Source organism: Nymphaea colorata, chromosome 6, assembly GCF_008831285.2.
Source record: "Nymphaea colorata isolate Beijing-Zhang1983 chromosome 6, ASM883128v2, whole genome shotgun sequence".
Taxonomy (NCBI): Eukaryota; Viridiplantae; Streptophyta; class Magnoliopsida; order Nymphaeales; family Nymphaeaceae; genus Nymphaea; species Nymphaea colorata.
Window position 1 is genome coordinate 10258542 of NC_045143.1, and position 24531 is coordinate 10283072.

General features: G+C 38.2%; 2 protein-coding genes across 2 annotated transcripts; one reads left to right on the top strand and one right to left on the bottom strand.

The window, feature by feature from the left end:
* The first annotated feature begins 2633 nt into the window (after positions 1 to 2633).
* LOC116256406 (putative transcription elongation factor SPT5 homolog 1) lies at positions 2634 to 12535 on the top strand. The gene is made up of 22 exons (XM_031632769.2): positions 2634 to 3063; positions 5490 to 5722; positions 5821 to 5976; positions 6070 to 6231; positions 6311 to 6394; positions 6521 to 6591; positions 6681 to 7038; positions 7137 to 7292; positions 7400 to 7497; positions 7576 to 7624; positions 7708 to 7860; positions 7985 to 8128; positions 8250 to 8346; positions 8536 to 8700; positions 8769 to 8817; positions 8913 to 9007; positions 9773 to 9851; positions 10667 to 10727; positions 10806 to 10920; positions 10993 to 11136; positions 11358 to 11458; positions 11793 to 12535. Exons 1-22 carry the CDS (start codon positions 2766 to 2768, stop codon positions 12036 to 12038), a joined length of 3114 nt encoding a protein of 1037 aa, XP_031488629.1. The 5' UTR covers positions 2634 to 2765; the 3' UTR covers positions 12039 to 12535.
* Positions 12536 to 13733: 1198 nt separating this feature from the next.
* On the bottom strand, positions 13734 to 18781 carry LOC116256133 (serine/threonine protein phosphatase 2A 57 kDa regulatory subunit B' beta isoform-like). Its single transcript, XM_031632360.2, has 3 exons — positions 18379 to 18781; positions 16565 to 17935; positions 13734 to 14368 (listed from the first exon to the last, which is right to left on the bottom strand). The coding sequence occupies exons 2-3, from the start codon at positions 17765 to 17767 to the stop codon at positions 14039 to 14041; spliced, it is 1533 nt and encodes a 510-aa protein (XP_031488220.1). The 5' UTR covers positions 17768 to 17935; positions 18379 to 18781; the 3' UTR covers positions 13734 to 14038.
* Positions 18782 to 24531: the final 5750 nt, after the last annotated feature.

The window sequence follows — 24531 nt, forward strand, 5'->3', positions numbered from 1 at the left end:
GAATAGTAGTTGAAAAACACTTAACTTAATTTGTGAGGCTCTTTCTCTCTCTCTCTCTACATATATATATATATTACAAATTAAAAAAGAAAAGAAATTTATTATTGAAAAATTTATTTACAATTATCAAAGTTTATATTCATAAACTCACCCGAAGCCCCGCGAATGTGCTTCTTTTCACCAGTTTTGGATCGTCATAAAACCACATTAGTGACACTATGAAGCACCCAGCTTGGGCATTGGGCAGGCCCAACATCCAAAAACCAGACCCAGGCCAGCCCAACATCGAAAACCTGAGCCTGAGCCCGATTAAATTTCAAAATATGTTTTTTAAATAAAATAATATATAAATCTAAATCATTATAATAAAATATTATAAATATATATATATATATATATTAATAAAAAAACCTAAAAAAATAAATTATCGAATCCACTCAGACCCACCCAATAATGAGTCAAGCGACCTGTTGCTCAGCCTTACCCAAGTAACACTATCGAGCAACCAAAGACCGACTGTCATGTAATTTGCACGAGAGATAGACATGTCACAATTGGCCTGCTCTCACCACAAACTGATTATCGAGCCAATCCCATTTCAGTGGGTCGGAGAAGCCGATTACCGCCACAATCTGAATTTATTCAGTGAGGATCTGATAAGGAATTAAGATCCACAGAGAGATCGAATCCAGATTCTATAGCCACTTTTGTGCTTGAATCCAAATCAAACTCTGACAAATTAATGCTGAATCTTATGTTGCCTTTTACTTTTAGATTATATTTTAAAAATTCAACCCGGACCGATCCGACTAAGCCGGTTTCAGCAAACACTCTTCACATCCCAAATATTCAATATATATATATATATATATATATATATATATGTTAGGCTGAATGATAATAGTATGGGCCATCGACTCGACTTTAAAGAGCACAAACAATGAATATTACATTGAAAACAAAATGTAGTTTCGAGAGATTGAAATCCCTTCATAGAAACAAATTAGTTTTCAAGAAATCTCTTGTTTTTTTTTGCGAGATATTTTAGTCTTTTTGAAATACAAATTGATTTCTATTTTTTTCAACTTAATCTTCACTATTTAATCCTTTTAAAATTGACAGCTCATAAGGTTTTCATCCAATCTTGTATACAAATGGTCTAGTAGGTATATGTGGTATCTGTTTTCCTTATATAAATATATATATAACCAGACCTATTAAAATTAATTATTAAATTATTTTTTCTGTCAATTTGACCTTATACATACCATTGATTTGCTGTGAAACATATATTATGTTAGCTACAATTTTACTTCATAATATTGTTTTATAGTAAAAGCTGAACGGCTCTTATAACTTCAAAATGTTAAATCTTCAATAGTAAAAGGTCTTTTTTTTTTCAAAAATAACTTGAACTAAAGCATCATTTATTAAAATTAGTGTTCAAGATTACATTAAGAAGTTCATATTTTATTTAAAATACTTTTTAACACAAATTTAAGAGGTCTTCGGTTACCCAAGTGGTCATATATATATATATATGCCCATTATTTTCTTAGTGGACACTCATTTTCTTAATTGATCATCGTGCGCCCTAATCAAACATTTCTCCAGCCCTCTTCTGAAAGGCTTAATTCGTTATTTTTGCTATTCTGTAGGTTAAAGAAGAAGAAGAAGAAGAAGGGGTACAAGTGGATAAGGACGCTTAATCATGATAACTTGGATAATTTGGAGCCTAGATTTGGACCTATAGATCAGTCTCAGGATCTGATCTGGGTTCGTCTACAATTGATTAGTTGCGAAATCCACTGCATGGGTTGAATATGGATTTGGGTGAGAATGTCTTCCAAATCTGGTAGTTCTAAATCTCATAAACCCTTTTCATATGGGCGTGGGTGTTGGAACAGGTCAGGTTTGAAGTAGACATAGACATAAGGCTGCACAATGAATCGAGCCAACTCAAGCTTGACTTGAACTCGCTCTAACAAATTCAACTTGAGTTGTACTTGTTTATAAATGAGTCAAGCTCGAGTCTAAATTGATACTAGAAATGTTAAATGAGTCGAGTTCAAGTTGTAAGAACTTGACTTGTTTATAATCAACTCGAGCTCGAACTTGACTCGTGTTTATAATCGACTCGAGCTCGAGGAGTTGAGCTCTGACTCTAACTCCACTCAACTCGTGTGTAGCACTAACAATAACTAAACTCAAGTCAGATATTCATAATCAAATCCAAATTGAGATCCTATTCAACTCCCAAGATTCTCTGATGCTTCCAGATCCGATAGGAAGTGCCTCAGGTCAGATTGCATCTGACAAAAAGTGGCAAATGACAATGGACAAGCGCATTGGGGGAAAAAAAGAAAATTGAGATCAACCGCTTAATTTAGATCTAAAATGAATCCATGATCCAAAAGTATTTGGATTAAAACTATTTTGAATTATGTGAAGATAATGGATGGACTTGGATCCAATAGCCGATTGAAGAAGATCTGAGAATACCTTGGATTTAAGACGAGAAATAACCAGAAAGTGGAAATTCAGTCCGGGTCTAGCAAATCCGATCCACTTGCACCCGTTCCATTCTCTCCCTCCAAGCCACACCACACCACACCCCTTCTCTCTCTCTCTCTCTCTCTCTCTCTGCGCTATAAATTTTTCCAGACTCGCTCTCTGCGCTCGGTCATCGTCTCTGAGACTAACCTTCTGTTTCTCTCGCTTACTCGCTCTGTAGCTTGTTCTAGCGCTAGGGCATCGGAGGGAGGATGGCGAGGCGTTATGACGACGACGAAGAAGAGGAAGAGCTGGAGGAGGAGGAAGAAGAAGTAGCGGAGGAGGATGATGAGGACTATGAGGAGCTGGATGAGGAAGGCGACGGAAAGAGGAAAAGGAAGTACAGGAGATCTGAATTCATCGACGATGTTGCCGAGGAGGACGATGATGAGGAAGAGGAGGAGGACGAACGGCCGCGCAAGCGGAAGAGCCGCCCGGCGTCGCAGTTCTTCGACGATATCGCAGCCGTTGCCAGTGACGACGATGAGGAGGAGGAAGAAGGGGAGGAAGGTAAGATGCACCAGCGCCCTTTTCGGAAATTAGGGTTTCATCATGTTTGGTTGGTGAACTTTCTGTGCGATTTGGGAATGTCATTGGTTTCTGTGGCGCATATGCTGGGAAAGGTGCTTCTAGGGTTCCTGTTTATTGACGATCTTTTGAGGCGCCTGATCAGGGTTCTTGCGCTGTTTGATATTTTTTTTACTTTTCTGTTCTGCTTAGTTAGCTACTTTCACATTCTTCGGTCGGTTGAATCCTCTCGAATTAAAGTAATTCCGAGTGTCCTGCTGAGAATTGGTATTGTCATTTCAACCTCGGTCTAGTGGGCGCTTGGTCCAGCACAATATTATATCCATCAAAATCAAATTTGTAATTAGGCTTTAATAGGATCTTTCGGCTGCAATAATCTTATCTTTTCCAAGCGGATATGAGGGTTCTGAATCGGTTTACTTTTGCATGTTTGTTTAATCAATTTGGCGCCATTGTGCTATATTCATGGATATGTTGGACCTTGCGCAGAGACTATAGCAATAGGCCTCTGTTGGATAAAGAACAATTTGTCTTTTTTTGATATATTTTTTAATTTTTTTCCCTCAATCTGCACAGCCTGGTTTTACTTCTAGTTTTAGTTTTGCCTATATATTTGTTTTCTCTAGATTTAGTGAATCTAGTCTTTGCCACAACAAAGATTATTTATTAGTACAAAGATTGCTACATTGTCTTTGGCCGATACCAGCAGTTTGGGGACCATTAACTGCTCGCATTTTCTCAAAGTAATCCCGTGGACAACTAGTTACTTGATTGAGCTGTCAAACTATCGTCTATCACATCGATATCTTCCCCTCTACCTGTACCTATGGTAGACAACTACAAGAGTTGTAGAGATTTATGTGCGGTAAGGTGCATGCAAATTGTGAAGTGATGAAGGTACCCATTGACAAGTAGTTACTTGATTTTTTGAGACAAAGGTGTCATTTGATCGATAGAACACTGCAAAAGCCAGGGAGTTGATGAATGACGATGAATCCTCAGAGAACTGGGCTCAAAATAATTCATATTTATGTACTGTACTACTGTTAGGAGTGTATTTGGTCCAGTCTTTTTCCTCTCCGTTTCCAACTTCAAATGAATGAGCCCTAGTGATGACATGTCAGAAAATCTGGAGGGACAGGTATTACAAAAGCCTGTCATTTGGCTTATCTGAGCAGAGTGTGGGGAGCAAGACTGGAGTTACTTGATGTATCAGTACGTAATAGTTTCTTTTCCTGAGAAATTTCTCTATGTGGCACTCAGGGAAGAACTCTTATTCCTTCAAGGTTACAAAATCCCACGCTTAAGCTTTAGAGAAATTTGTTCAAAACTACCATATAGACTGCAGCTTTAATGCAAGGCTGAAATTTTGGCTTATTTGCTCCTAATGCACTGAGTCAAAGATGCTGTTATTTGTTATTTATGAACATGGTGTTAAAACATCTATGTGCATCTGCATGGATACAAAGCTGAAACGTGGTTAGGCACAGATAGAGGAATAATCAACCCTAAGTGTATGTCTATATAATAGGCAGACGGGAATGCCTAGGACAGTAGCATCATTAAATCAAGTACCTTTTTTGAAGTATTAGGCAGGTTCTGCAATATAAAGTAGCAAGCTTAGAAATTTCTTATGCGGGTAAAATGATATGGTTCACAATCTTCATTGCAGCCAAGCATATGGTAACTAGTGCGTAGTGTAGGAATAGAGAACGACTTCATTTCTTAACACTTAGATACTGAGAATACATCGGATGGAGTATTGGATGCATGACCTTTCATCTTATCCTTTTGCTTCTTTGTGCTTAACATAATTACTTTACTTTGTTGTGCTTAATCACTTTTAACAGGAATATCAGTCCTCCCTTTTTCCTCCATGGCTATGAACCATCTCGGAAGTCATATATATAACAAAAAGAGATAACATTAACAAGTAATATGCAACATCATGACGGAATAGCATTAATTAAAAAGTACATACCAAAACTGAGTAATTGTATTTGTGATAATAATGAAGAATAAAAAAAATGCAGACCTACTCATGCTTATGATTGACAAGAATGTACAAAACAAGGGGGGAATTTTCACCTATTTATCTTTCAGTCATTTAAATAAAAGACAGTTCTTCATTTTGGAAATGGATAAGAAGATCATCTGATTTGATGAGATGGACTCCTGAACCTTGCATGTGATATTTTTTGCTTATTGGGATTTCATTTTTCCCGTGGATGTTACTGAAACTTGTTCTCTTTTTATTTGATTATCCCTCGCAAGCTTGCACTGACCAGGTGGTTCCTGCTTTAATCAATTATAAGTTTGATTACTTCCATTCAGTTTTATACTTTGGATCTTGGGAGGACTGCCTTTATATTGATTTTACAACTGCTGATAGATTTTCTTGATTTCAGATTTTATCAATGATGTGGGAACTGATTTGCCTGAAGAAGAAGGAAGAGCAATGCACCGTCGCCCTTTTCTACCAAGGGAGGATGAACAAGATGTTGAAGATCTTGAAAGATTAATTCAGGAAAAATATGGTCGTTCTGCTCAGTCTGAATATGATGAAGAAACAACAGATGTCGAGCAGCAGGCTCTCTTACCGTCAGTCAAGGATCCAAAACTGTGGATGGTTAAATGCGCTGTATGATCTTGTTTTAACCTCACTTGCATGATATGTTCCTTTCCTTTTGAAATATCACACTCATATGTGTCCCTATATGCTTCTCATATATGTCTCAGATTGGTCATGAACGGGAGGTAGCTGTTTGCCTTATGCAAAAGTATCTTGATTTACAGTCTCAAGGAAATGACTTGCAGATAAGATCAGTGATTGCCTTAGATCATCTTAAAAATTACATCTATGTAGAAGCTGATAGAGAAGCACATGTCAAGGAAGTACGTGTTTTGCCCTTTTTCAGTGAAGTGTGTCTGATTCCAGTCTTGTCATCATATGTATTCTATATTTATGTGTTCTTTTTTCTAACTCAGGCGATCAAAGGGCTTCGTAACATATTTTCCAGTTCCAAAGTGATGCTTGTTCCAATAAAAGAAATGACCGATGTACTTTCTGTTGAAAGTAAATCTGTTGAGCTGTCAAAGGACAAATGGGTCCGTGTTAAACTTGGAACTTACAAAGGGGACCTAGCAAAGGTTGTCTATTTGTTTAACTCAGACAACTCTTAGTTTATTCTCTTGCTTCTTTTTGCTGACTCTCAAATGTTTCTTTTAGGTTGTTGATGTGGACAATGTACGCCAGAGAGTTACCATTAAGCTTTTACCTAGGATTGATTTACAGGCTTTGGCCAACAAATTGGTAATCCCTTGTCTTGAATAAAGACCTCTGGAGTTAATGGCTATGTCTCTAAATATATTTATTTTCAATTTTTTTGTTTGGCGTCTGTCTTGTGGTCTCTTAGACATAACATGTTTACTGTTTCAGGAAGGCAAAGAAGTTGGGAAGAAAAAGACGTTTGTTCCACCTCCACGTCGCATCAATATGCGTGAAATTAGGCATGATTTTGCTGTAATTTAAGCATTTGTTGATGAATGTACTTGATCAGTGATTTTGAAGATGTATCTGATCTTTCCTTGTGTTGTAGGGAGATGAACTTTCCTGTTGAGCGCAAATGGGATCCAGTTACTGGCTTGCATTTCGAGACAGTTGACAATAATATGATTAAAGATGGTTATCTTTACAAAGTTGTATCAGTTAAGTCAATTACTTCTCAGATCAGCCAGCCTACTTTGGATGAGCTGGAGAAATTTGGAAAGTCTGGAGATGATGCAAGTGGTGACATGGCTAGCTTGTCTAGCTTATTCGCAAACAGGAAAAAAGGTCATTTTGTGAAAGGTGATGCAGTTGTTGTTGTTCAAGGAGATTTAATAAATTTGAAGGGACGGGTTGAGAAAGTAGAGGAAGATAATGTCCACATAAGAGCAAATATAGCTGGATTGCCAGTAAGATTGTTTCTACATTGTTTTCCTTTTAAAATTTTCATGTTAAGATTAACACAATCAGTGAACTTCTTAAAACCTCAATTTCTCCATTTTTATAGGAAACATTATGCCTCAAGGAGAGAGAGCTCTGTAAGTATTTTGAGCCTGGTGATCATGTAAAAGTGGTGACAGGTGCTCATGAAGGGGCTACTGGTATGGTGATCAAAACTGAAGGACATAATATTATTATCATATCAGACACAACAAAGGAGGATGTAAGTGGTTTTTATTTTTTACCTTTGTTTCAAATATACTGTTTCTGTATATTTCCAATATCAGTTAATTCTCTTAATATTAATTGTCAATTTGTCATGATTTTCAGATAAAAGTGTTTTCAGACCATGTTGTTGCAAGCTCAGAAGTGACTTCAGGCCTCACTAAACTTGGAAATTATGAGCTCCATGATCTTGTTCTACTAGAGTAAGTTATCACTGCCTTCCTCTGTGCTTGATATTTATGTTATGCAGTTAGTATTGATGGGATAAATTGCTTATGCAGTGACAAAAACTTTGGTGTGATTATACGTGTGGAAAGTGAAGCATTCCATGTAAGTGCTGCTAATGAAAAGAATCGTATTTTGTCATTCATCTGTAACTACAAAAGAATGATGATGGTTTAAATTTGCCTCAGGTTCTCAAAGGGATACCGGACCGGGCTGAGGTAGTTCTTATTCGATTGAGGGAAATAAAAGATAAAATTGAAAAGCGGATGAATGCTCAGGATAAGGCAATGAACACAGTTTCTCCAAAAGATGTTGTTAGGATCTGTGATGGTCCATGTCGTGTATGTATTTCTGCTGTCAATTTTTCATAGCTATATGTACGTCTGCTATCAATTTTTCATAGCCAGATATTCATTCTTAGGAAGGCCACAATTTCTTGAAGTACCTGTTTTTTTTTTCTTCCAGGGGAAGCAAGGTCCGGTTGAGCATATATATAAAGGAGTCCTTTTTATACATGACCGACATCATCTTGAAAATGCTGGTTATATTTGTGTTAAGTCCCAGTCGTGTGTTCTAGTTGGCGGATCACGTGGAGGCATTGACATGAATGTAAATTTTGACATTATTTGAAGAATACAGTTTTTGTCTCTTAGTGTCTTGCACCTTTTTCTTATTATTATTTTTTTCATGCATTCTTCTTTCTATTAAGCATTTTATGCTTCCATCACAGGGGAAAAATCATGTGGTGAGCAGATTTAATAGTCTGAGAGCTTCTCCCAATGTCCTGCAGTCTCCAAGGAGGCCACCAAGAGGACCTTCTGCAGATTGTACGTTAATTTCTGAATTTTTGACTTTGCAATTCTCTCTTTGCTTTTCACTTTTATCATGCAGTTGATCAGTTCTGCATGTATCTTATTCCTTTCTGTCATTCACTCACCATCAACATCTCCATTCCTTTTATCATCCTGTGTCAAGTGCCTTTTTGAAGGCAGAAATGACATTGTCATTTTGTGCAGTTGGTGGTGGAAGAAACCGAGGTGGGAGAGGGAGACCTGACTCCCTAATAGGCACCACTGTCAAGATCCACAAAGGTCCCTATAAAGGATACCGTGGACGTGTTAAAGATGTTCATGGAACTTCCGTGCGGGTTGAACTGGACTCTATAATGAAAGTTGTTTCAGGTGAATATCATTATTTTGTTTCATCTTTATACTGACCATGTCGTGTAATCATCGCTGTGAATGTGCAGTTGACCGTGATCAGATTTCTGATACCGCGGCTGTTGCAACACCATACCGGTATGCACTTGTTTCTAGATTTTATTTGTTGCAACACCTTCTTATTACATGATATGTACTGGTTTTCAGTTAGTGACATTTTCTTTGCTGACCAGTGATTCACATCGTTATGGATTGGGAAGTGAGACACCTATGCATCCTTCACGGACACCAATGCATCCAACTATGACACCCATGCGGGACCCCGGAGGTAGATGCTACAAAATTTCCTGTTCTACTGGCTGATTTCTCTTTCTTTTATTGTTTTAATTTGTCGTAGATTTGTATAGGAAATCACAAAGCAGTTTCTGCAGTAAATTATTTTCTTTCAAGTAGGCTACTGGCTAGCATAAAATCATGCTTGGATTGGTCCTGGAATCCATTTGACCTAGCACTGGAAGGAGCTTCACTTGTCCGTGTTGCCTTTTGATTGGCACTTTTCTGCTTGGTTGACTATGAACTGACTTGTATGTCCAGTCTATTCTATGAGCTAGCCTGACAGGATCTTCTTGCAATGGTCTTGTTTCTTAAGTTGTATAATAGTATTATAATAGGTACCTACATGATTAATCAATTCTATTTCTTTCTGATTCAGGTAGTGCGGCATTGCATATCTATTTTATGATATGGATACATCTTCTGTGATATAGATTATAGAGCCAATTGTAGGACATTGTCAGTTTTCCTTTGTCATTGTTTGATTGGCTTAATTTTTTTTTTTTTGTACAGCACTAATTCTTATATAACTATACCATGTGCCATTATCTTATTTCTTGCATGGTTCTGTGGGCTTTTCAACGTCTGAAAGGTTTGAGTTTGTAGAGGTTTCTTAAATTGCTAATATGCTTTAATGATTTTTTTAGACCGTTCTTCTGTATATCCTGTGTAGGCTCATTGAGCATCTTGTCTTCGTTTACCTGCTTTATGTCTCCATTGTAATATGTGTTTACTAAATGATTTCTGCATGGTTTTGCAGCAACACCCATACATGATGGCATGCGGACACCGATGCGCGACCGTGCTTGGAATCCTTATGCACCAATGAGTCCTGCAAGGTATACAATCTTATTCCAAATATGTCTATTGAACAACGCATTCTTGCAAATTTTACTTGTTAAGCACCTATAAATGTGTGGCTGTGCATGCTCTCTCTTTATGTGATCTGACAAAGATAGACATTGTTTGGAGCTCTACCTTTCCCAATGGCAGTGTTAACTGTGGTAAAACAGTACTGTCAAATTTATCTGTGGAAAACACTGTTACACAATCTCAAATCACAATTCAACCTTGAATCATGGAAAACTCCACTAATTTTCAACGGGGAGTGTGTTCAGAATTTGGATACAATAGATGATGCTAATCATGCTATTTGGGTAGCATGTTTATGCTTGTTCTATTGTGTTTGACAAATGCTGAGTGCCTTGCAAGTCCGACCATGTCTTCTTCTAGTGGCAGATCTTTTGAAGGCTATCTCCCAAGAAATCTTGAAAATTTTAATCAGAACTGGGGGGGAGAAAACAAGAGAATGTAAAAGCGATCCTAGAAGAACATGGTTATATCAGAGAAGAAAAACTAATTTATATCCCAGGAAAATAGGGTAGTGAAGCTTGAAAGTGAGAAGAATTGCATGCCTTATAAACTTTGTCAATCATTAACAGCATTAATAGTCAACTTTTCTTACTGCTATCTTAACAATTCTCCTTGTAGCTTTTGGTGTTTGACCTTCACTCTGCTGTTGATAGATCTTATGTTCCATTGTCAAGAAATCTTTGAACTCTGTCTTCATGATATAATAACTTCATGAATTTCCATTTGAGGATCTTCTTTTAGTAGTACATTTATATATTAAGAGTTGACAATAATCAAACAGGGACAACTGGGAAGATGGAAATCCAGGATCTTGGGGAAGTGCTGCTAGCCCTCGCTATCAGGTTGGTGGATGTTTCCTTTATGAAATTGCCATTTGCATATGCTGGTAACCCTCAGCTTATAAACTCTTACATGCTCAGCCAGGAACTCCTGCACGACCTTACGAAGCACCGACTCCTGGTTCAGGTTGGGCGCCTACTCCAGCTGCTAATTTTGCTGAAGCTGGGACGCCAAGAGAAAGCACCTCTGCTTATGGTTAGTATTTATCCACACTGAGTACCTTGGAGTGCCTAAAATCATGCTGACTTATTGAAAATTTATGCTCAGCAAATGCACCAAGCCCGTACTTGCCATCCACTCCTGGTGGGCAGCCGATGACTCCCAGTTCTGCAGCATATCTTCCAGGCACTCCTGGTGGACAGCCAATGACACCTGGAAACGTTGGATTGGATATGATGTCTCCTGCAATAGGTTCCTTCTTTATCTCTCACTCGCACACGCACATGTACACACAAGCACACACACACACACACACACACACACACACACATATATATATATATATATATATATATATATATAGAGAGAGAGAGAGAGAGAGAGAGAGAGAGAGAGAGAGAGAGAGAGACACGCATAATATTGCAGTCTTCCTATAATTTGTTGCTTTGGACTCTAAGTTGCTTTCCTGACAGGTGGAGAAGGAGAAGGACAGTGGTTTTTGCCTGACATATTAGTAAATGTTCGGAAATCTGGGGATGATCCTCAAATTGGAGTTGTGAGGGAGGTGCTCATGGTACGTTATCAACAAAAGAAATAATCTACTTGTCGCTTTTAAAACCAAAGTGGAGGAATGGATCTTGGCCATTACGCACCCTACAGATGTAACCAGTCACTAAGCCATACGTTCTGAGTCATGTTGTTGTAGTTCCCCAGGATCATAATATGGCAAAAAAAGATCACAAAATGTGAGCTTAAAATCCGATTGATGCCATTCTGGGCAATTCGTTTGCCAAACTCATCAACCTACTTGTTCCAGTATGACAAATGCTGCTAGTATCCCACCAAAGCACGGTCAAATTAAACTTTTGCTGGTGAGCCAACTTACATTTCCTTTCCTTTGCTTGCAGGACGGATCTTGCAAAGTTTCTTTAGGGGCATCTGGTAACAGAGAGATGGTGACTGCTCATCCAACAGATCTAGAGATTATTGTGCCAAAGAAGAATGACAGAATAAAGATAATGAGTGGTTCACAGCGTGGAGTCACTGGAAAGCTTATTGGTATTGATGGAACTGATGGAATCGTGAAAGTGGATGACACGCTTGACATCAAGATTTTGGATATGGTTATTCTTGCCAAGTTGGCGCCACAGTAATAAGCAGTATACTAATGTTCATTAGCCTCTCTCTCTCTCGCCCGTGTATATATAAAGGGACACCCTAACGGAGTTATTGCAAGGTTGCGTTCTGTTATGGAGGAACAAATTTTAGGGGCACAGAAGGCACCCGAAGATGATAGGGTGGGCGAGGCTGGAGGATGTGATGCTTTGTTTTTTTTTTTTTTTTCAGAATTATTGTATTTTAGTAGTTGTATGCTAATTTGTTGAGCAATTCACCTCGACGGTGGTTTTGTGTACTTAACTGCGCAAAATGAGAGTTTCTTTTGCTTACAATGGACGTAGCATCTGTTTTTTGGTGTTTCCCGTCATCGTCACGAGGTTAGCCTCAACAGTCCTGCCGGCTTGTATACGCCTAATAGGGGTGGCACTTGGCCTTCTGGGAGCCGTTCTGTATAAATTGTTTCAGTTAATATCCAAATTTTCCGGTCTGAAGGGTGCTTCTTGGGCCTCTCTTTCCGGTGCTTGCATCCCCATTTTATGGTGCCTCTTGCTGGAAGCTGAAAGGCTTCATCGGTGTAATTGCATTCGGAGGACGATGACTTCCAGCCCGGGAACGTTGGAACCTTGCACATTTGCAAAAGAGTGGTTTTTGTGACTTCTTTATGTGTCCCATGATCTAAATTTCTATGTCAAACGTTGGGTAAAGATAGGGGCTTCGGTTCTTTGGCAAGTGGTAGAATAAAGTCTGGTGGTAGGATGAAATATTCATCATGTTCAACCCCAGTTACACTATGTTAAGCATCTCAACAACAACATAATGTTGTGTGTCGTCAAGTGGCTATATGATGCATGTGAGATTTTCTTTGCTTTTCGAAATATATAGATTTTATGGAAGAACTGAAGCATTTGTTAGCAAGGGGCAAACAAATGTAAAATGAAACTTCAAAAACCTACGGACTTATCTACTGTATTATCTGAAAAGGTGGCTGACCCGCCTGTTCCACCTACCGTGACCTCTCCAACATGCATAAAATTTGAGGTTAAACCTAACGACCACAGCTCATTTTTGTGATGGGCTTTTTCCGGAAAATGATACGATAAGGTTTGAACCTAACGACCGTCGTGGTCACGTCCCCTTGGTTCACCAGTTTTGTCATTTCTTGTTATGACTTAATATGACAGCACTTAATGATTTGCTACACAATGTTCAACATATTCGTTGTTGGAAAAGAATGAACACGGGGATGTGAAAGAGTTTTCAACGAACTGCTTCCAAGCGTTTAATCGCATTGCAATCGTTCGGGAAATAACAAAGGTGTCATGAGCAATGCCTGATTAGCTGGTTTTTAGCTGTATCGGCAATAATGGACGATTGACTATGGAACGTACCATCTGATTGTGTCATTTGGTTGGAGCCATAGATTCTTGTTCCGTCGATGATCAAACGCATGGACAAGGACCTTTTAAATCATGCATTCTTATCTTTCAGTTTCGCTTTCGCAAAGGAGAAAGCAAATATCTTGGTCCAGAGTGAAAGGAAAAAGCTTAGAGAGGCAAGATCCTCATCCAGGGCCTGTGCTGGGCCTTTACCCTAACCACAGCTCATTTTGCCGACGGACGTCGCGTTACAAAGGGACTCCCCTCTCTCTCTCGCGCGCTGAATGTGGATGCGAATAATTTTGTTTCTGTTCCAGGTGACAACCAAATGCATGTCCAGGCACGATACCAGAGGAAAAAGAATACAGAAAAAATTTATAGCTTCCATGAACAACGTATTTCTGCCCCTATTGGACTTTCTCAATCAACAAGTAACATTGATGTTGTCAGGCATTGCATTTCATTTGCAATGCAAAAACGCCTTCATGAAGAAGAGTGAAACGAAAAAGTTAACAAACCATAATCTGCATACCATTACTGACGACCCATGACACAATTGAAACCACTCTCAAACTCTCAACAGCCAGCAGTCCACACAATGATTTCATCCTTCCAATGATCTGGGAGCAAGAATATGGTAGTAAACCAACCTAGGCCTCTTAATTTACGAGCACCATTTCTTCATTTCTTGACTTCGCAGCTACTTCAGCCTCCAGTCTCTTCCACATCGACTGACGCTGTTCTTCTAACTCCTTTGCATTTGCTTCTTTCTCCAGATACTGTCGTTCGCACTCAAGGAAAAGCTCATTGTCCATCTCCAAGAACATTTTCCGGACATTAAGAGTCAAACCATGAACTGCTTGATTCCAGTGAGATTGTATGTTTTTCTCCAGTGCTTCGAAGATGATAGGGAAAATCACACTACGGTTCTGAGCTATCAGACTGACTATGTGATCATTGTTCCACAGGAAAAGGGCACGTTCTGCTACCTGCAAAGAAGTACCAAGAAAAGCATATGATTCACATAATCCATACATTACAAAAAAAAAAAAAAAACTAGAATTCAACCATCAAAGGAAAACATGATGATAGGCATACTACAGTGGGTCCGTAATCTGCATAACAATCAAAATGTGTTAACTGTCAATATATTAATATGCTCAAACGTGCTCTTATGCTTCGACAAAAAGAAGAGACCAAAAGGACATACAACATGAAAGATCCCACGAAAATAGCATCTTATTTCGACACTGTAAATTGCACTAGAGCACTTTCTTTCACTTAAAAATTTTGAAGATTGTTTGTTCATCTAGACGGCATTCTCCTTAATTCTCTAAATAAACTTCTTGTACCCCCTTCCACACCATTGTCCAAACAATTGGATCCACCATTAAAGCAATTAATTGGGGCCTAAACTACCAAAACAACTATAACACAAAATAAAATAGGTAAGATTTCAATGCCTTAGATTTGAAGCCTTCATAATTATGAACAAATAAGTAAGAATTGTCTAGCAGCTTATGGCATTTAAACTTTACAAAAACCTGCCACCAGCTGCATGCTGAAATAATAAACTATTCAAGACTGACTTTCCAGTTTAAAATAAAATAGTTCCTTTGCGAATGCTCTGATCAATCATCATATGGAATCATCTTTTTCCCAAGTCAAGATCCAGTAGATACAGAGGTTCAAGTGTAAGCCAAAACCCTCATGCGTGAAACGCCATGGAAGAAAATTAACTTGGGACTGGAAATGCATGTTTATCCCAAAGGGAAAATCGTCATGCTTGAAATGCCTTGAAAGAAAATTTAACTTGTGGCAGGAAACGCATGTCCCCAAACTGTGTATGTGATATTGACAGGTTCACCACATAATCCTGCATGCCAATAATTTCCGGCAGAGCTAAAAAAAAAGTGCAACTGATGAAATGAATCCATTTCTCAGCTGTTGCAAGGTTGCACTTCATTTTCAGATAATCAGATTGTGCTAGTTTATGCATATACAGGCTGTATAATATGATGAAGCTGCACGATAAATTTGACCATTACAAATTATATATGCTTTATGAGAACAGAGAATCAAAAGACACATATTGGAGGATAATCCCAAGCAAATTAGAAGACATCCCGAAAACAGAAAAAACCACTTAGCACAAAATGTCAAGCAGGCAAACATAGAAGTTGAGTCTTGACTGATCAGTCTACTCTCACCCCCATCCACCAAAAAAAAGATAAAAACATTCATTATACCAGCTTCCAGCCTACGCTGCACATGAGAGAACCATTTTATTCTAATAGAGAAAACATCCACTTGCAAGGAGTGGAAGGAAGTTGTAGCATTAACAAAGCATAAAATTGTATGTAATGAGCAGCCAAGGAACACACATGAAACTCCAGACAAAATACAACTTTCATGAAGCTTGTTGAGAGGTTGAATACCACAAGAAAACTTAATACTAGACCAGAATCAAAAGTATCACAGCGAGTTTTACTAGGAATTGAATGGATGTAGCAAGTACATCAAAAATAGGAAACAGCATGTTTGATAAAAGGATGGTACATAATCTTCTCATATATAGTAGAAAGTATGCTGTCAGTTCTTAAGCCAGATGCTAAAAGATAACAACCTTCCACTTGTTCGATTAGCAAATTGACCAAGCATAAATTATTTAATGAGCCAAAACCAGGGAATGGTCAAAATAGAAAGCAAAATCAGGATAAAAGAACTAGTGTCAAAATGGCAAGCATGATCAGGATAAAGGAACCAGATTTGGAAAATGGCAAATCAGGTTGCTCCTTCATTGAAGATTTCCAGGATAGCTGATTTATATCTGGAGATACACAAGCTGTAGCAAGGTATTCAAACCACAGCTCCTCTAAAGGAGGAAACTGAAAGGGGCGCCAAAGTTTTTCAAATATTTCTTGTGTAACAACCATATAAAATCCCCCAAAATATTGAACTTCCCATACTATCAGGAACACGTCGATCTTATGTTACAGAAAAGGAAAAACAACTGCCAGGAATAAAGATCAACATCAATTCGCATGACTCCTAAACGAGGAAGCATGGAATTCTCCTTTTCAATTAAAATCCTACAGTTCCATCAAACAGCAGGTAAAAAAAATCTTGCATAATATGTAACAAGGAAATGAGCTGTGTGGAATGAATATGAACAACAAATGTACCTGAAAATGTGAACTATTTAAGCAGCGGCCTATTTGTCTAAAAAGTGGGACCATGCAGCGCTGGAACTCTGCAGATTGTGTTGCCTCAAGAACTTCCTCCAACTCGTTCAGAAAAAGCACCTCCTTCTGACAATTAATGACAGGCCAGTACTTCAACAGTCCCCTAATTACTATGTCTGCAAGCTTATAATCTTTCTCGACAAATTGGGTTATGCAATATGATAGTTGTTGATGATACACTGAAACCGATTTAGGCTTGTGAAGTGGGATAAGAGCCCGTACCAGGAACAGCTTATGTTCCTCTTTCATTGGCAACGCAAACCCATTTATTATGCTTCCAAGAATCTCCAAAAGCTCACCAATCCCACTGTGCCTCTCCGTCTCAAATATAAATCTATAAAAGATATTGTTGATTGCCTTCCTTATGAAGGGACGGTGGACCATGAACTTTCCATATATGCGGTGAAGAATGGTTTTTAAATAGTCCCTTTCACGCATATCCTCTGAATCAAACAAATCAAGCAGTTTCAGAACAAAAGAGTGGTCTATATACCTTTTAGCAATCTTAGTATCAGTGTCTGAAGAAACAACATATCGTAAAAGAAGATCATAAACAATCTGTAAGTGTGGCCATGCTGGCTCAAGAAAAGTGTCCTCTTCCTCAGGATCAGCAGTATCTGATCCAGTGTTCTCATAAGAAGCAGGAGGTAAGCATCGAAATATATTAACAGAAATCATCCTGATTAGTTCTTCTTGCATGGGCTCCGTCATTTTCCCTGAACCTGACTGAATGAAATCGACGAACTCAAGCAACGTCTGCCTTTTAGTCTCTTTCTCTCTAACAAATTTGAAAGTATCTGAGAAATCGAAAATTATAGAACAAATCTGAAGCTTTCTCATGAACAGATTCTGCCGATCAGAGACTGGAACTTCTCTGAAAAGTGGAAGCAATTCGATGGCTCCTGCAGAAGAAGGCGTGGTGGCCAGAACTCTATCCCCACCCACTTGAGTAGCTGCATTGCTTCGAATTACATTATTATTCACAGTGACGTTAGACGTCGAAATGCTGGTTGGGTTGGAAACTGAAGCGGAAACAAAATGGCCCGAAGAAGAATTTGCAGACAAGTGGAACACCGCCGACTCATTTGGATCTGATTTCGAGGGCTTGCGGCTTCCCCGCTTGCCCATTATCTTGGTAAACATTTTTGTAGAATCCTAGGAACTGCTGAAATATATCGATAACCGCCTTACCAGAAGCTCCAATGGATCGGTCAAAAAAATCAAACAAAACCCATCAAGCCTTATGAGATTAGGGTCCATGAATCGGTTTCAGAAGGCCCGAATGGAGTAGGAAGCACGTCCCAGTAAGCCCTAATACAGAAAACAAAAACGTAAATCACCAAATTCCAAAACAATCCAAACCATGAATAAGAACACGATTCATCGTAAGATCTATAAAAACCAAACGAAAAAATGCAATAGAAATGTAACGGATCAGAATTACGGAAATCAAACCCCACAAAAACATCAATATAAAAGGAAAAAAAAAAACACCGGCATCGTGATTCAATGAAAACAGAATCACAAATAAAGCAAAACCCACAAATTTAAAATCCTACTTCGTCCATCTGAGAGCCACCCACAAGGCCTAACGGATAGGAAGCCAATAACCACAAAACCCTAGAGAAAAAGAGAAAGGATATCGTGATCTTCACCTAAGAACTAGGGAAGAAGGGACCAACAGTGCCCCTCAGAAGCGCCCGATCTTGATAAATCTAAGCAGGAAAAGGAAAAGAAAGGACCAGAAAAAGTACCGTTTCCCGATCGATTCATGGCCGGTTTGATGCAAGGAACGCCAGAACCACCTGATGGTAATTCCAGGAAACTCCGACGACAATGTTGGCAATTATTAGTAGGTTCCCTTGCAGAACTTTTCTTGGCGTCGATGCGTACAGGAAATACTTTTTAGGGGAGAGACGTAAAAAAATCAAAATTTAGTTACTTTTTGTGGCGTTCTCTCAGGTAGCAGATCATATGAGAGAGAGAGAGAGAGAGAGAGACCGAGCGAAAGGGAGACCGAGAGAAAGAGCGTTGTACGCACGGAGAGTGGTTGAGATATGGCACTTTTTCTAAGAGAAGTAATTAAAAATAGAAAACTTTTATTCAGGAACTAAAAAATTTCCGCAAATTTCAGATGCAAACTTCTTGGCTTCCAAACTCATCATACGGTTTGTCGACAACTGCTCAGTTCACAAGGAGACGTAATTGCATGTTTGCTTTAAGTTGGCCGTAGCAAAACGAAGATCTAAAGTTTCGTCTCTTACCATCAAGTAAGAAGATCATTTATCTAAACTACCAAAAGAGTGTGCCCCTCGATCACTGCCATTCTCTTTAATCTGAACGAGGTTCTAACTTGAGGCTGATATCACCAAATTGAAAGAAGATGTCTTTTTCTTCAGTTATAGATAACGGTTGACTTCAAAATGAAATTTCGCTCAATAAATGTATATGCTTTTCACGGACTGTTTCGATCGAAGCGTCCGTACTCCTCCTTAATCGCTTTTCACGGACTCGAATTGTCCCCCATTTCTTTTCTGCCCTTTCAAGGTTAGATTTATGGACGGCCTTATGAGTACGTGAAGCGCTAATATTTAAAGCTAAATCATGGTGACACTTATTATTAGTTTTTCCTTAAGGAGCACGGTTACCGTTGCCAATCTATAAGAAGAGTCGCAAGCTAGATCTGTTCTCCTTATTGGATTCAAAAGCATCGACTCTCTAGCACTTGCCAATTGGTCTTCGCCATAGTTGGCAAACCTGCCGATTCAAATTGCAAGTTACCTGAGTTCGAGTTTGAGTTCGAGTTCGAGTTAGCTAAGTTCATTCATGTAATTAGGTCGAGTCGGGGTTTGCCGAGTCAGCCGGGATCGCCAACTAATGTGTGTTGCTAAATATTAAAATTTGTTATTTTTTTTGAATTGTGAAATATCACAAACTTTACCAAATGTACATAAATACCCATAGTACATGTCATTCAATTTTGGTTGATAAAAAAATCAAACATGATGTCATGACAAACTTGTGTTCCTCGTCCATTTATATATATAAAAAAACACTATTATAAATGTTTATGACCTAACCCAGCTGAGACACCAGGTCAACTCTCTCTCTCTCTCTAGTGACCATGACTTCAATTGATCTGAGTCCGAGTAATGGGTTTCCGGACTGTGGTTAATGAGTGAGCGACTGTCATTGGAAGAGCAGTTGATAATAGGAATACTGTATTCTTTGGAATCTATTGTTCTATGAATGTAATAAAAAAATGGATTCATTATGGATGTATTATAAAAAATGGACAAATTCATTGAACATTGCATTACAAAGAATGCAACTTACCAAACGCCCTCTGAAGGAGTGTTATTTGGAAATCTAACAACCTCAAATCTCATCAATGAATTTGTGAATGTCTAAATGACATGTGAAGTGATATATACATCTTAGCTGGATAGAGATAAAGGTGGCACAACTTCAATTTCTAAAAAATGTCATCACCAAAAGCTTTTCATATTAGTTTTCAATGTACTTTCATCACTGTCAAACAAACTGTCTGACGCTTGATTCGATTTAAATAAGTTGGATTGGATTCAGTTCTACAAAGCATGTGAATTGGTATTCATGTAACAAGCTTCATATAATATATATATATATATATACATATATATATATCTCGCTCGGCTGGTGTGGGCCGTCGACGCGGATGGCCCACGCTGGTGATTTTTGAAAACTTCAATAAATAAAAAAAGGACGCGCGATAGAGCGTTGGAAGAAACGGACTAAGGGAGGCTCGCTTTCTTCCCCATCAACGAGAAGGGGTGGCCTTCCGTCGCCACTGGCGGCCTGCTGCCATCTTGGTGGTGGCCGCCGGACCGGCCGGCGATGACAAGCGGCGCAGGCCACCGGCGGAAAGGGGAGGCCTCCGACGTTTTATTTTAATTATTAATGTTACAAGAACGGGGGAGGCGATGGCTTCCCCTGCCCTTGTTTTTTTCAGTAAATGTTAGAAAAAAAACGTGATGGGTGAGGCCGTCGTCGCCGGCGGGCTGCGCCGCCCTCCACCCGCCGACGCTTCCCCCATCACAAACAAGCGATGACAGGGGAGGCGACGGCCTCCTGCATCACAAACAGGCGGGTGGAAGGGCCCAGGGCTCTCGACGCTAGGCAACGTATGTTTTTATTTTAAAAAGGCCGTGGAGGCTGCACAATAGCCGCGCAAAATTGCTCGGCTGTTTTATATATATATATATATAAAGAAAATTTATTACTGGTTTAACTTTCCAGAGTTTACAATGACATCTAATAAGACGATTCTGATGCAAAAAACAATAAGAAAAATATGATGGGGATTTGTTTTCGTATTTTTTACCCTGTTATTCTCTCACTCACCTATTTGCATAATGGATATTAAATAGATTGGTGACTCTAGATAATCAGTCATTGTCCACTCACTATATATATTCATATATATAAGTAATTGGTAGACAGGAGACCAGCGGGGACCTCTCAAAACTGATTGTCAGAAAGGTGTTTAATACAATTCAACTGTATAAAAATGAACTTAAGAATATGTCTATGAGAAACGTACACTAAATTTAGTCATTTTTTAGCTTAATAGTGGCGTTGCAGTAATGAAAAAACGAACTGATCTTATAAAATACAAAATTTAATTGTAGAAAAATTCATATGTCATAAAAACAACATGAACTACGACATATTTTCTTTTAAAATAGTATTTATAAACATATTAGAAAGCTGAAATGTTGTTTTTTTTTTCAACAAAAATTTACGAGGTCGGGTTTTTTTTTTCTGTGGCCTAAGCGGTTTGAGATATAAAAATTTTCTTGGATAGAAACCAGATTGTTAGGTCAAAGACAAAACCTGACCCTTTAATTAAAAGAAAAATATTTTAAATAAAATATAAGCATCGTAATATATTTATAGAAACAGTTTTGATATAAAGCATGTTTTGAATCAATTTGTTTTTATTAAAAATATGGAATTTTCTATCATCAAAATGTTTATAATATGTAAGCTATTCAGTTTTGCTTATTATAAAAACACTATTAAATCAAAAAATGATCAACTTGGATATGTTCTGCATCAACTTGTTGAGCACTTTCACCACACAATCATGGGAAAGCATAAGATAGGGTTCAAAATGCATCCACGATAGATATTGAACCCCATCCCTACCTGCTTTGTCGCTGATCTCAGCATGCACTTTGCACCTAAGATGACTATAAAGTGACAATTGGAATTGGTGGTAAGGCACCAAAGTTTTAAAATCCCTCAAGGATTCCTAATATTATCTATCAAATATGAAATCATTGTTGAGGTCACTTGCATGAGGTATTACAAAAAACACTGTAAAAATGCTACAGCGGCATTGCTTGCAAAGGGAGGCAATGCCTAAATGTATATGACAAAAAGGAACTTTCTACTTAGCTAGCTTTGACAACTAGAACTCTAGACATTGGAGCTGTCTAATGGCCAGGTCTCCCAGCCAAACATTGGTTGAACCTGCACAAGAAAAAAGGGCCTTTCTCGACATGGAGACATTATTATGGTTCGATGAGTATCATTGCATATTTTCAGTACTAACACAAATGACACAAGAGAGGTCAAAAGGGTCTCATGCTAAATTTGTGGTCAATTATTAACAAGCTATATGCTTCAGTCCTGAGCAGCTTTAGTCATAGAGTTAGCTTGGGCTAGACCTCATGTAGCTACAATTCTAGCTTGGTTGTTGCTGACCTGTTGAGCAACTTTGTCATGAGTGCAACAGCCCTTCTTTGTGATGATTTTGATTTTTGTACATGGGATCTAGCAAAGTGTAAAAATGATTAGTTACTGTGTACCTCATACATTTCTTGCTACTATTTTTACTTTCTTGCCACATATAGTTCTTTGTTGCAAGGGAAAAGAAACCTGAATCACCCCTGAAAAGTTCGGTAAAAGTGTGAGAAGTGCTAGTACTCAATTAGTAGCATCTCCGAAGTTGAAGCATACTCTAGACAAGTACCTGGTGAATTCACAAGCTGAAAGTTTTGTACTCCAACAAGATGTTGCAAAATGGAGTTTGTCCCTTTTCAGTGTGTGAAGAAGCTATTTCTGGAAAATCTACTTCCGTGATGGAGTGTTCGCCTACCAGGAAAGGCTCCAGAAGCTGGTGTTATCATGTGTGAAGGGGTGAATGCCGAAATTAGAAGGGCAGAAATGGAGCTTACACATTTTCCAACAAATTTTTTGTCTGTATATTGTAGGTTTGGCATTTCTTTTCCTTTCATGACTTCCAACCTAAAATTTATTCAATACAGATCCTTGTCCATGCTCCCTTTTCACATGTTTGCATTTTTTGTGAATATTTGTTACATTGGAATTTCTTCTATGGTAAAACAACTGGATCAATATTATCTCATAGTAAGGTCTAAACAGATGTAGCCCTTCATTGCTCATTGTTAATAGTAGCACAAATAAGAAAAAACAATGCATCACAAACAGAGAAAAGTCATGCGAAATTAAGACGTCAAGTGGTTTCACTTTTGAAGCAAATTCTGGATGTGAAAATGACATAATTTCCCAATCAAATGAGCAGTCTGTGAAGCAATGCTCAAGTTGTCCTAAAGAGCCTGAAGTAGCGTTCTAGATTATTTACTCTCTGTTTTGAAATGAAGTGCTTATAACTTTTATAATTATCTTGTAGGGTGGTAGCTCTAGCAAAAATCCTACCATGATAGGTATCGAGGACTTTGGAATTCTAAGGAGGTGTAGTAGAGCGCCATCACCGACCAATGAGATGAATGTCAATCCCATATATAATTTTTTGGGTAACATTAGCAATACTCATGAAACATCTGGATGTCCCAATTCTCCTGAAGAAGAGTTTTTGAGTGAAACCATACAATCAGCAGATGATATATTACTCCAAATTATAGTCTTCTTAGTTGTTCCATAAAAGATCTAAGACAAGTAGGGAACAACATGATGTGGAAAAATTGGATCACTTAAATAATACATGCTATAAAGAGCATTTGCTGAAGAATAATAGTAGTATTTGGCATGGTAAGTCTGCTTCAGCTAAAAGGTCATTTAAGCATGCTAAAAAACATGTCAGTATGAGAACAACTGCTATTTTAGAAGGCTTTGTTGAAGAAAAGTCTCCATTGCCTATATGACAGTTTGATTTCTCAAATGATATAGAATGCTTTTGCCGTATGATTCAGTTGGTAGCCCAAATAGCTTCAATCTACAAACAAATAATGCACTTAATGACAAAGTCATTGCATCATGATTCTAGCACTGGGAGTTCTCAAGTAAACATACAATATAAAATTAAACATCTACATCCAACTGTTAATCCAGTAATCAACAAAAATGCTGGCGGTACTAGTATTTAGGTGATGAAAACTAAGATTTTGCATATGGAGAAAATAAGCCTAGAAAAATCCATTCTTCATGTTCAATTGTTTTAGTAGGAAAAGAAGTCAACGGTGATCCTAAGTCAATTGAGAAGTGTGGATTGGCAGCAGTCCGTCAAGTGATACTATTTTAGTTGATTTGAATGCTTGGGTTCCTTCAAAAATATGTACAATACATTCAAGGAAGGGAAAAACTCATGAAACATCTGGCTGTCCCAATTCTCCTCGAGAAGAATTTTGGAGTCAAACCATACAATTGGCAGAAAATATGTTTGCTCCAAATCATAATCTTTTTAGTTGTGTTCGTAAATGATCTAAGACAAGTATGGAACAACATGATTTAGAAAAATTGGATGACATAAATAATACATGCTATGAATAGCACTTGCAGAAGAATACCAGTAGTATTTGGCATGATAAGTTTGTTTCATCTAAAGGTCATTTAAGCATACTCAAGAACATGTCAACGTGACAACAACTGTTATTTTAGAA